Here is a 14600-nt window from a genome sequence, read left to right on the forward strand (position 1 = left end):
AGAGTCCTTTAGGTGCTTTCTAGCAAACTCCAAGTGGTCTGTCGTGCATTTTACTGAGGAGTGGCTTCTGTCTGGCCACTCCACTATAAAGGCCTGATTGATGGAGTGCTGCAGAGATGGTTGTCCTTCTGGAAGATTCTCCCATCTCCACAGAGGAACTCTGGAGCGCTGTCAGAGTGACCATCGGGTTGTTCGTCACCTCCCTGACCAAGGCCCTTCTCCCCCGATTGCTCAGTTTGGCCAACCGGCCAACTCTAGGAAGAGTCTTGGTGGTTCCAAAGTTCTTCAATTTAAGAATGATGGAGGCCACTGTGTTCTTGTTGACCTTCAATGCTGGAGAAATGTTTTGGTACCCTTCCCCAGATCTGTGCCTCCACACAATCCTGTCTTGGAGCTCTACAGACAATTTCTTCAACCTCATGGCTTGGTTTTTGCTCTGACATGTACTGTCAACTGTGGGACCTTATATAGACAGGTGTGTGCCTTGCCAAATTATGTCCAATCAATTGAATTTACCACAGGTGGACTCCAATCAAGTTGTAAAAACATCTCAAGGATGATCAATGGAAACAGGATTCACCAGAGCTCAATTTCAAGTCTCATAGCAAAGGGTCTGAAAACGTACGTAAATAAGGTATTTCCGTTTTTTTATTTCATTAAATGTGCTTTTCACATTGTCATTATGGGGTATTGTGTGTAGTTTGATGAGGGAAAAAAATATTTAATCAATTTTAGAATAAGGGTGTAATGTAACAAAACATGGAAAAAGTCAAGGGGCCTGAATACTTTCTGAATGCACTACACACACGCACGACATTGAATGGTTCCAGACGGCGGCTTGCTTACCCTTTAAATGTATCATCTTAACCTCACCCATAACTCTTAACCTAAACCAAAAGATGCACTATGCAGAAATCCCTCTGCCCTTTCCTAGTTGCTAAAATTGTAATAGTTCACCTAATTTCAGTTTCTGTGACAAAACAAGCAAGTATAGTGTAGAGAATCATTGTACCATCTAAACCGCTGTGAAATATATTTTCCATAACCAAAAATATTGTATTTTCAGCTTATGTACAAAACTGAAAGTAAAAGACACAAGAAGCATAGAAATAGCACATAAAGAACATTTCTACCGCTTCTCAGACTTGCTTCCAATGAGAATGACAAATCGGGCCTCCCGGGTGGCGCAGTGGTCTAAGGCACTGCATTGCAGTGCTAGCTGTGCCACCAGAGATTCTGGGTTCGAGCCCAGGCTCTGTCGCAGCCGGCTGCGACCGGAAGGTCCATGGGGCGATGCACAATTGGTCCAGCGTCGTTAGGGAGGGTTTGGCCGGCAGGGATATCCTTGTCTCATCGCGCACTAGAGACTCCTGTGGCGGGCTGGGTGCAGTGCATGCTGACCAGGTCGCCAGGGGTACAGTGTTTCCTCCGAAACATTGGTGTGGCTGGCTTCTGGGTTGGATGTGCGTTGTGTCAAGAAGCAGTGCGGCTGGGTTGGGTTGTGTTTCGGAGGACACATTGCCTCTCGACCTTCGCCTCTCCTGAGTCCGTATGGGAGTTGCAGCGATGAGACAAGACTAACTACTACCAATTGGATGCCATGAAATTGGGGAGAAAAAAATAAGTAAAATAAAAAGAAGAAAATGAAGGAAAAAAAAGACAGATATATATAACTCCCATTCTATATCAATTTTATCCGGTGGCCCAAAAAGTTACATATTGCAGCGTTAACCTTTGGATCTGCCGGCTGAATATCCACTGCCATTCAGAATATTGATTGAATAGTCAATATTCAGTGACATAATTAAATCGGCAGAACAGTCAAAAGCTGTGGATGTTTGTGGAGTCTGGTCATCGCCCTCTGCCCTCTGCTCTCCTGACGATTAAGCTGCCACTCTCTCCATTGCAATGCCCTCTTAACTTCAGAACACCGCTGTCAGGACACCGCTGTCAGGACACCGCTGTCAGATAGGTGGCAGAAAGAAAGGAAGAGAAAGTTTGGGAAACTTCTCCCAAAACCTATTTCAGTGAGTCAGCCAGCCATGATGCAGACAGATGGCCTTAGTCCTAGAGGCACTCTTGGGTAACCAAAGAAGTATCAGCCCACAAAGTTGCCTTTTGCTTTAGTTCCCCTTGAGTGCTCTGGCGTTTGGCTAAAACCATTTGGGACTTGGTTGCAAACCATTTACCCTTCATTCTAATTAACTCAATACGTATCCAATCTGAAAGTCAGACTGCGTTTCTACATGTCACCTTTGAAAGTGCCAGTTACACATTAGCAGACTTGTCTTGGACGAAATGGGCAATTAACTTTCTCCCTTTGGAAAGGCCAAAAGTATCCCTTTACATGGTTTGAAAATGGCAGATTTGGACACCAATAAGTACTGAAATTAGAACTCAGTGGCTGTACAGTAACATGCTATACATGACATCAGAGCTCAGGCTCTCCGCTTCACAGCTCTATGTTTTTTTGTTTGTCGTTGTTGTCTGAGTGAGGGAAATGCTGTAAATGAAGATGACTCAATGTATTTTGAAAGTTGAGAATCATAATGAAATACAAGCAAGCCAAACACCTCCGACTCCAAATGTGCACTTTACATATCATAAAACTAATGTAATATATATATATATATATATATATATATATATATATATATATAGTGTTAACATTTATGATCACTATGTTTGATGTACAGTTACAAGATGATATGGCATTATACCCTGGGTTGCCCTGAACAGAACGAGCCTGTTTGTTGTATTGTAAAGAAAATGTTCCACGGATCACGCATCTGAATGCACTCATGACTCCATTCTATGTGCACCAAAATGACCATCTGCCTCTCTGAATTGCCTTGTGAAAGCCTAATACCGTAAGATCATATTTTATAACTTAGCTAGTCATGTTGGCAATAGAAACTTTCAAATGATGCCCACCTGACCCAGCTTAAGATTTATAATGGACCGTGTTTGGGTGTTCTAATTCCTCATTGACACAGCTAGGAGAGCTCAAATAGCACCTCATAGTTGAGGACTGAGTCATAAAAGTGTGTTGAAATGACTTAGGAACTGAGCACACTTTGGAGAGGTTTGGGGCCACTTCGAGACGCCAGTTAGACTTCTCACTCAAACTCCTGTCATTATTTTGTTTTATGTTGCACCTTCCCCAAATTCTCCAAGAATATTCTTATGTTACTGAATGTATCCAGAGCATTTTCAGATTTAGTTTTGAACAAATACGGCGGAAAAGTACAGTTAATGTAAAACTCACATCAAATCAACAGTGTAAGGTTTGAATTCAGTCTTGTGTTAGGTGAACTGTTGTGTCCTCACCTTTAGTCTAATAATGTTCCCATAAATGCCAAACTGTTCCCTTTTCATTGTTACCATGGTTATGCGTTCCATATTTCTTCTGTAAGGAACATTTCAATGTAGCCCTATCCATACAGGCCAATTCCCAGGAGTGTAAAGGGATAAGCAATGCAGAGGTTACTTCTCATAAATCATAGAATCCTTGCAGCAAATCAGTTTTCCACTCCATTTGAGAGGGTATTTTTTAAGGCAGTACAGTCAATGTAATTACTGAATTACTACACAGCCTTTGATCCTTGAGAATCATATTCCAGATGAGGGCAACTTGATTAAAAACGTTTCATCCTTTGCAGAATTTCGGTGAGAGCACATTCAAGTACCTTTTGGTTGACTTTAATGACAAGTTAATAATTAATTCTGTCCTGATTAATAATTGATTCTGGCCAGCAGGATTTGCAACCCAGAAGACACTTTATAACTACTGAATAGCAAATCATTAGCGTAAGAATAGTCTGTACAATAAGATTCTTTACTCATCCAAACCATTTGTAATCGATTATCATGTGGTTGCTTTCTTGTTCAACTGAAGAAGGTTAGAGACACAAGAGAAATACGCATAGAGGTATACAGGAGCACGTCACAGAAAAAGATCAAAGACTTTTTGAAAACTTTGACATGATATAAAATGCAATCTGGACAAGCATTTCCACCCAATTTTCCTTGCACTATGGAATTATGTGTAACTGCATCAAACCATGACCCTTAAGCCAGTTTAAGTAAAAAAACGCAGGTAATATTATTCAGAAAACTTTAATAACATAATGAGGGTTTTTTGCTGTCGATCATTGCATATGCAAAAAATTCTATACAATTTCAAGTTTTAAATATGCGTTCCACAGGGACTAGTTAAATGTAAGAAACTGTCAAAGTATTTCCTGTAAAAGTAGATGGAACAAGATGACTGGATGGTTCAATGAATACAGTAGAATAACATAAAAAAGAGTGGCAGTGATTTTCACGTTCTGTCAAGTGATTGAAGCTCGTTGTTACTGTGTGGATCGAAATTACCCCATTTGAGACTTGCTTCTTTGAGGTAGAAAGACGTTTTTCTCATAGCCTGTGGAAATTCACTGCTACAGTAAGCATTGTAAGGAATTCTTGAATACCTGGTAAAAGCTCTCTTATACACGTTCAAAATTATCCTTTTAAACTTCAAACTTACCATTAAGGAAGACAGTGTTGAATTACTCTCAAATCAGAATAATTAGCTGGAAATGTTTTCCTCTGAGTATGACTATGTTGCATCTTTGAGGGGTTCATGTGGGCTCAATGTTTCCTTCAGAGGGTGATGAGTGAATCATGCTCAACGATAATCAGGCACAAAATTCAACAAGGCCTTGTATTAGAAATACCCTCCACTCAGGGATTCCATGCTGTTGGCATCCTTCACTACCCTCCACTCAGGGATTCCATGCTGTTGGCATCCTTCACTACCCTCCACTCACCGATTCCATGCTGTTGGCATCCTTCAACTACCCTCCACTCACCGATTCCATGCTGTTGGCATCCTTCACTACCCTCCACTCAGGGATTCCATGCTGTTGGCATCCTTCACTCAGGGATTCCATACTCTTGGCATCCTTCACTACCCTCCACTCAGGAATTCCATGCCGTTGGCATCCTTCACTACCCTCCACTCAGGGATTCCATGCTGTTGGCATCCTTCACTACCCTCCACTCAGGGATTCCATGCTGTTGGCATCCTTCACTCAGGGATTCCATACTCTTGGCATCCTTCATTATCCTCCACTCAGGGATTCCATGCTGTTGGCATCCTTCACTACCCTCCACTCAGGGATTCCATGCTGTTGGCATCCTTCACTACCCTCCACTCAGGGATTCCATACTCTTGGCATCCTTCACTACCCTCCACTCAGGGATTCCATGCCGTTGGCATCCTTCACTATCCTTAACTCAGGAATTCCATACTCTTGGCATCCTTCACTATCCTCCACTGAGGGAATCAATGCTGTTGGCATCCTTCACTCAGGGATTCCATGCTGTTGGCATCCTTCACTACCCTCCACTCAGGAATTCCATGCCGTTGGCATCCTTCACTATCCTTAACTCAGGGATTCCATACTCTTGGCATCCTTCACTACCCTCCACTCAGGGATTCCATGCTGTTGGCATCCTTCACTACCCTCCACTCAGGGATTCCATGCCGTTGGCATCCTTCACTACCCTCCACTCAGGGATTCCATGCTGTTGGCATCCTTCACTACCCTCCACTCAGGGATTCCATGCCGTTGGCATCCTTCACTACCCTCCACTCAGGGATTCCATGCTGTTGGCATCCTTCACTACCCTCCACTCAGGGATTCCATGCCGTTGGCATCCTTCACTACCCTCCACTCAGGGATTCCATGCTGTTGGCATCCTTCACTACCCTCCACTCAGGGATTCCATGCCGTTGGCATCCTTCACTACCCTCCACTCAGGGATTCCATGCTGTTGGCATCCTTCACTACCCTCCACTCAGGGATTCCATGCCGTTGGCATCCTTCACTATCCTTAACTCAGGGATTCCATACTCTTGGCATCCTTCACTATCCTCCACTGAGGGAATCAATGCTGTTGGCATCCTTCACTCAGGGATTCCATACTCTTGGCATCCTTCACTACCCTCCACTCAGGGATTTCATGCTGTTGGCATCCTTCACTACCCTCCACTCAGGGATTCCATGCTGTTGGCATCCTTCACTACCCTCCACTCACCGATTCCATACTCTTGGCATCCTTCACTACCCTCCACTCAGGGATTCCATGCTGTTGGCATCCTTCACTACCCTCCACTCAGGAATTCCATGCCGTTGGCATCCTTCACTATCCTTAACTCAGGGATTCCATACTCTTGGCATCCTTCACTATCCTCCACTGAGGGATTCCATGCCGTTGGCATCCTTCAACTACCCTCCACTCAGGGATTCCACGCTGTTGGCATCCTTCACTACCCTCCACTCAGGGATTCCATGCCGTTGGCATCCTTCACTACCCTCCACTCAGGGATTCCATGCCGTTGGCATCCGTCACTACCCTCCACTCAGGGATTCCATGATGTTGGCATCCTTCACTACCCTCCACTCAGGGATTCCATGCTGTTGGCATCCTTCACTACCCTCCACTCAGGGATTCCATGCTGTTGGCATCCTTCACTCAGGGATTCCATACTCTTGGCATCCTTCATTATCCTCCACTCAGGGATTCCATGCTGTTGGCATCCTTCACTACCCTCCACTCAGGGATTCCATGCTGTTGGCATCCTTCACTACCCTCCACTCAGGGATTCCATACTCTTGGCATCCTTCACTACCCTCCACTCAGGGATTCCATGCCGTTGGCATCCTTCACTATCCTTAACTCAGGAATTCCATACTCTTGGCATCCTTCACTATCCTCCACTGAGGGAATCAATGCTGTTGGCATCCTTCACTCAGGGATTCCATGCTGTTGGCATCCTTCACTACCCTCCACTCAGGAATTCCATGCCGTTGGCATCCTTCACTATCCTTAACTCAGGGATTCCATACTCTTGGCATCCTTCACTACCCTCCACTCAGGGATTCCATGCTGTTGGCATCCTTCACTACCCTCCACTCAGGGATTCCATGCCGTTGGCATCCTTCACTACCCTCCACTCAGGGATTCCATGCTGTTGGCATCCTTCACTACCCTCCACTCAGGGATTCCATGCCGTTGGCATCCTTCACTACCCTCCACTCAGGGATTCCATGCTGTTGGCATCCTTCACTACCCTCCACTCAGGGATTCCATGCCGTTGGCATCCTTCACTACCCTCCACTCAGGGATTCCATGCTGTTGGCATCCTTCACTACCCTCCACTCAGGGATTCCATGCCGTTGGCATCCTTCACTACCCTCCACTCAGGGATTCCATGCTGTTGGCATCCTTCACTACCCTCCACTCAGGGATTCCATGCCGTTGGCATCCTTCACTATCCTTAACTCAGGGATTCCATACTCTTGGCATCCTTCACTATCCTCCACTGAGGGAATCAATGCTGTTGGCATCCTTCACTCAGGGATTCCATACTCTTGGCATCCTTCACTACCCTCCACTCAGGGATTTCATGCTGTTGGCATCCTTCACTACCCTCCACTCAGGGATTCCATGCTGTTGGCATCCTTCACTACCCTCCACTCACCGATTCCATACTCTTGGCATCCTTCACTACCCTCCACTCAGGGATTCCATGCTGTTGGCATCCTTCACTACCCTCCACTCAGGAATTCCATGCCGTTGGCATCCTTCACTATCCTTAACTCAGGGATTCCATACTCTTGGCATCCTTCACTATCCTCCACTGAGGGATTCCATGCCGTTGGCATCCTTCAACTACCCTCCACTCAGGGATTCCACGCTGTTGGCATCCTTCACTACCCTCCACTCAGGGATTCCATGCCGTTGGCATCCTTCACTACCCTCCACTCAGGGATTCCATGCCGTTGGCATCCGTCACTACCCTCCACTCAGGGATTCCATGATGTTGGCATCCTTCACTACCCTCCACTCAGGAATTCCATGCTGTTGGCATCCTTCACTACCCTCCACTCAGGGATTCCATGCTGTTGGCATCCTTCAACTACCCTCCACTCAGGGATTCCATGCTGTTGGCATCCTTCACTACCCTCCACTCAGGGATTCCATGCTGTTGGCATCCTTCAACTACCCTCCACTCAGGGATTCCATGCTGTTGGCATCCTTCACTACCCTCCACTCAGGGATTCCATGCTGTTGGCATTCTTCACTACCCTCCACTCAGGGATTCCATGCTGTTGGCATCCTTCAACTACCCTCCACTCAGGGATTCCATGCCGTTGGCATCCTTCACTACCCTCCACTCAGGGATTCCATGCCGTTGGCATCCTTCACTACCCTCCACTCAGGGATTCCATGCCGTTGGCATCCTTCACTACCCTCCACTCAGGGATTCCATGCTGTTGGCATCCTTCACTACCCTCCACTTACCGATTCCATGCTGTTGGCATCCTTCAACTACCCTCCACTCAGGGATTCCATGCTGTTGGCATCCTTCACTACCCTCCACTCAGGGATTCCATGCCGTTGGCATCCTTCAACTACCCTCCACTCAGGGATTCCATGCTGTTGGCATTCTTCACTACCCTCCACTCAGGGATTCCATGCCGTTGGCATCTTTCAACTACCCTCCACTCAGGAATTCCATGCTGTTGGCATCCTTCACTACCCTCCACTCCCTGATTCCATGCTGTTGGCATCCTTCAACTACCCTCCACTCAGGGATTCCATGCTGTTGGCATCCTTCACTACCCTCCACTCAGGGATTCCATGCCGTTGGCATCCTTCAACTACCCTCCACTCACCGATTCCATGCTGTTGGCATCCTTCACTACCCTCCACTCACCGATTCCATACTCTTGGCATCCTTCACTACCCTCCACTCAGGGATTCCATGCCGTTGGCATCCTTCACTACCCTCCACTCAGGGATTCCATGCCGTTGGCATCCTTCACTACCCTCCACTCGGGGATTCCATGCCGTTGGCATCCTTCACTACCCTCCACTCAGGGATTCCACGCCGTTGGCATCCTTCACTACCCTCCACTCAGGGATTCCACGCTGTTGGCATCCTTCACTACCCTCCACTCAGGGATTCCATGCTGTTGGCATCCTTCACTACCCTCCACTCAGGGATTCCATGCTGTTGGCATCCTTCACTACCCTCCACTCAGGGATTCCATGCCATTGGCAATTCCTTTTAATGTTGTTGGTTGTGACTCACACTAAAATAGTAATGTTCTTGGTTATGACTCAAACTAAAAGAGTAATAAACAACAATTAACCTCTAATATACGTTATAAAGAAATCAAGACCAAAGTTGGATTCACACCTGGGTCTTTAAAAATGTCCTTTTAGTAAGTTCAAAGTTCAAAACTGTTGTAAAGGTTTTAATTATCTAGTGAAGTAGTACATTGTAACATGACCCATAAGAGACTAAGCAAAGCCACTCATGCATGATAACCTGGATGTGTTGTAAACAGTAGGCAGTAGGATATAATGAACTACATCTCTGGGTAAACATCCATTGTAGCCAACCACCATTATTGGTGTCTTACCTGTCCCGCAGGTGGCACTGCACTCAGTCCATGAGCCATACTTCCAGAAGAAACCGGGGATAGGGATATCATTGTCTGAGTCCAGAAGAGTCTCTCTATGGATGGTGTACTCATAGCGCACCCCTGGGTTGGTCTCCTGGAAGAGTAGCTGTAGAACACATAGGATCAATCAGAATGAGACAGACGAGACAGCATGAAAACAGACAGCATGCGACAGCATGAGACAGCAGGAAACAGACAGGATGAGACAGACAGCATGAGAGACCAGACAGACAGCACGAGACAGACAGCACGAGACAGACAGCACAAGACAGACAGCACGAGAGACGAGACAGACAGCATGAGATAGACGAGACAGACAGACGAGACAGACAGACGAGACAGACAGCACGAGACAGACAGCATGAGACAAACGAGACAGACGAGACAGCACGAGAGACGAGACAGACAGCACGAGACAGACAGCACGAGACAGACAGACGAGACAGACAGACAGCATGAGACAAACGAGACAGACGAGACAGCACGAGAGACGAGACAGCACGAGAGACGAGACAGCACGAGAGACGAGACAGCACGAGAGACGAGACAGACAGAACGAGACAGACGAGACAGACAGCACGAGAGATGAGACAGACAGCATGAGATAGACGAGACAGACAGCATGAGACAGACAAGACAGACAGCATGAGACAGACAAGACAGACAGACAGCATGAGACAGACGAGACAGCATGAGACAGACGAGACAGCATGAGACAGACGAGACAGCACGAGAGACGAGACAGACAGCACGAGACAGACAGCACGAGACAGACAGCACGAGAGACGAGACAGACAGCATGAGATAGATGAGACAGACAGCATGAGACAGACAGACGAGACAGACAGACAGCATGAGACAAATGAGACAGCACGACAGACAAGACAGACAGCATGAGACAGACGAGACTGACAGCACGAGAGACGAGACAGACAGCACGAGAGATGAGACAGACAGCATGAGATAGATGAGACAGACAGCATGAGACAGACGAGACAGCATGAGACAGACGAGACAGCACGAGAGACGAGACAGACAGCACGAGACAGACAGCACGAGACAGACAGCACGAGAGACGAGACAGACAGCATGAGATAGATGAGACAGACAGCATGAGACAGACAGACGAGACAGACAGACAGCATGAGACAAATGAGACAGCACGACAGACAAGACAGACAGCATGAGACAGACGAGACTGACAGCACGAGAGACGAGACAGACAGCACGAGAGATGAGACAGACAGCATGAGATAGATGAGACAGACAGCATGAGACAGACGAGACAGACAGCATGAGACAGGCGAGACAGACAGACAGCATGAGACAGACGAGACAGCATGAGACAGACGAGACAGCATGAGACAGACGAGACAGCATGAGACAGACGAGACAGCACGAGACAGCACGAGACAGACGAGACAGCACGAGACAGACGAGACAGCACGAGACAGACGAGACAGCACGAGACAGCACGAGACAGACGAGACAGCACGAGACAGACAAAAGCACAAAACAAACAAACTAAAAGGTCAAACAGTCAACAAGCCATTGCTGCTTCGGATCACATATTTCTTGAAGTGAATGATGTTGAAGGGTTTGTTGTTTGGTGTGTACTGTGTGTGTGTGTACTATGTGTATGTGTCATGCTGTGCAGTGGTATGGGGGCATGTCTTTTGGGGAGTGTGTGGAATGTGCTCATGTTAGTGGTTTGAGGTGTGTGTGGCTAATATGTGTTTAGGAGATTGGATCGGGTGGTGGATGATGATCGCACAGGAGGGGGGCATGGATGGTATCTCCTCCCAGATGGCCATCTCACCCGCGTGCTGGGGCTCTCAGCGAGTCAACACACCTATTCCAGCCAACAGCACAATCACATACCAATTTCCACTTTAATTTCTGGACCAAGCATCATTGGGAGGCCCAGAGCTGATCTCAGCTATCCAAACAGACAGGATGTAAAGTTAGAACAGGTCAGCTTGGGACAGCACCGGGAGACTGCCAGGGCACAGTGTCTGTTGGCTGTGATACCCAGTGATACGCCGCCTGTATCCTAAGCTTGCACAGGCAGTAAGCAATAACTCATACTTCATTGAGCAGGGCTCTCCAACTTTTTCTAGCATGAGAGCTACTTTAAATGAAACATGTCTCAAGCTATACATTCTTTCTAGCTTTCAAATAGGAACATTCTTCTTTTCTCTCCTCTGCAACTCTTCACCAGGTCCTTAGTGTACAAGCGAAAGTAGCTCACTGTTTTCTGTCAATATACCTGATAAAATAATGGTTAATAAACAACTAACGGGGGCCCTATAAAATCTGCAATTCCCCCCCAATAACGTTTTATATTTTCCCAAATTATGTTCAGTTAAAAATGTCCTGGTTTTTCATTCTTAAAATTACTTTGGTTCATAGAGAAATAACAAAATTGGATGTTCTGAGTTTATGGTTCGGGCCCCTTAGTTCCAGTGATTGGAAATCGTAATGCTACAGCATACAATGACGTTGTAGAAGATTCTGTGCTTCCAACTTTGTGGCAACAGTTTGGGGAAGGCCCTTTCCTGTTTCAGCATGACAATGCCCAAGCGCACAAAGCGAGCTCCATACAGAAATGGTTTGTCAAGATCGTTGTGGAAGAACTTGACTGGCCTGCACAGAGCCCTGACCTCAACCCCATCGAACACCTTTGGGATGAATTGAAGCGCCGACTGTGTGCCTGACCTCACTAATGCTTGTGGCATGGAAGCAAGTCCCAACATCTAGTGGAAAGCCTTCCCAGAAGAGTGGAGGACGTTATAGCAGCCAAGGAGGGACCAACTCCATATTAATGCCGATGATTTTGGAATGAGATTTTCGGCGAGAAGGTGTCCACATACTTTTGGTCATGTAGTGTACTTCTGCCAGGTAAGCCTACTTTGCAGGTAACATTTAATTGAGAAGGTTTTAGGGAAAGTATTTCTGTCAACCCACACGATGGTTACCACATCAACTGGCTACACACTGAGTGATAGACCAACGCACGCACGACACAGACAGACATAATGCTGGAAATTCATTGTCAGATACTGTGTTAGGTTTGGCTTTTGAAGACGATAGTGGCTAACCAGGGATGGGATAATGTCAATGTTGTGTTGATTAGATAGCAATGTGATGGTCCCACAAGACAAACTTCAAATGTCAATCACAACAAAGGGAACTAACAAAGAAAATCACTTTGACAACCAAAACAAAACCGAAAGGGGTTCAAAGGAAGTTCAAATCAAATGTTATTGGTCACATACACATGGTTAGCAGATGTTAATGCGAGTGTAGCGAATTGCTTGTGCTTCTAGTTCCGACAGTGCAGTAATATCTAAAAAGTAATCTAATAATTCCCCAACAACTACCTAATACACACAAATCTAAAGGGATGGGGCCTCCCGAGTGCCGCACTGGTCTAAGGCACTGCATCGCATTGCTAGCTGTGCCACTAGAGATTCTAGGTTCAAGTCAAGGCTCTGTCGCAACCGGCCCCAACCGGCAGACGCATGGGGCGGCGCACAATTGGCCCAGCGTCTTCCAGGTTAGGGAAGTGTTTGGTCGGCAGGGATGTCCTTGTCCCATCGCGCACTAGCGACTCCTGTGGCGGACCGGGCGCAGTGCATGCTGACACGGTCGCCAGGTGTAAGGTGTTTCCTCCGACACATTGGTGCGGCTGGCTTCCGGGTTAAGTGGGCATTGTGTCAAGAAGCAGTGTGGCTTGGTTGGGTTGTGTTATGGAGGACACGCGGCTCTTGACCTTCGCCTCTCCCGAGTCCGTACAGGAGCTGCAGCGATGGGACAAGACTGTAACTACCAATTGGATACCACGAAATTGGGGGGAAAAAGGGGTAAAAAAAATAATAATCTAAAGGGATGGAATAAGAATATGTACATATAAATATACGAATGAGCGATGGCCGAGCGGCATAGGCAAGATGCAATAGATGGTATAAGATACAGTATATACATATGAGATGAGTAATGTAAAATATGTAAACATTATTAAAGTGGCATTGCTTAAAGTGACACGTGATCCATTTATTAAAGTGGCCAATGATTTGAGTGTCTATTTAGGCAGCAGCCTCTCTGAGTTAGTTATTGCTGTTTAGCAGTCTGACGGCCTTGAGATAGAAGCTTTTTTTCCCCAGTCTCTAGGTCCCAGCTTTGATGCACCTGTAATGACCTTGCCTTCTGGATGGTAGCAGTATTGACAGGCAATGGCTTGGGTGGTTGTTGTCCTTGATGATCTTTTTGGCCTTCCTGTGATATCGGGTGCTGTAGGTGTCCTGGAGGGCAGGTAGTTTGCCCCCGGTGATGCGTTGTGCAGACCGCACCACCCTCTGGAGAGCCTTGCGGTTGTGGGCGGTGCAGTTGCCGAGCCAGGCGGTGATACAGCCCAACAGGATGCTCTCAATTGTGCATCTGTAAAAGTGTGTCAGGGTTGTGTGGGTGGACCATTTCAGTTTGTCTGTGATGTGTACACCCAGGAACTTAAAACGTTCCACCTTCTCCACTGCTGTCCCCTGAAGTCCATGATCATCTCCTTTGTTTTGTTGACGTTGAGTGAGAGGTTGTTTTCCTGTGCACTCACCTCCTCCCTGTAGGCTGTCTCATCATTGTTGGTAATCAAGCCCACTACTGTTGTGTTGTCTGCCAACTTGATGATTGAGTTGGAGGCGTGCATGGCCACACAGTCATGGGTGAACAGAGAGTACAGGAGGGGGCTGAGCATGCACAATTGTGGGGCCCCAGTGTTGAGGGTCAGCGAAGTGGAGATGTTTCCTACCTTCACCACCTGGGGGCGGCCCGTCTGAAAGACCTGGACCCAATTGCACAGGGCAGGGTTGAGACCCAGGGCCTCCAGCTTAATGAGGAGCTTGGAGGGTACTATGGTGTTGAATGCTGAGCTATAGTCAATGAACAGCATTCTTACATAGGTATTCCTCTTGTCCAGATGGGATAGGGCAGTGTGCAGTGTGATAGTGATTGCATCGTCTGTGGACCTGTTAGGGCGGTATGCAAACTGAATTGGGTCTAGGGTGGCAGGTAAGGTGG

At 46.9% G+C, this 14600-nt stretch overlaps 1 protein-coding gene across 1 annotated transcript in view; it reads right to left on the bottom strand.

Annotated features, from left to right (window-relative positions):
* LOC115202536 (A disintegrin and metalloproteinase with thrombospondin motifs 7) overlaps window positions 1-14600 on the bottom strand; it is a 172442-nt gene that overhangs the window by 59947 nt on the left and 97895 nt on the right. Inside the window, exon 16 of the mRNA XM_029766660.1 lies at window positions 9486-9633. Coding sequence (XP_029622520.1) covers window positions 9486-9633 — 148 coding nt within the window. The remainder of the gene's footprint in view (window positions 1-9485; window positions 9634-14600) is intronic.

Source organism: Salmo trutta, chromosome 12 (assembly GCF_901001165.1).
Source record: "Salmo trutta chromosome 12, fSalTru1.1, whole genome shotgun sequence".
NCBI lineage: Eukaryota > Metazoa > Chordata > Actinopteri > Salmoniformes > Salmonidae > Salmo > Salmo trutta.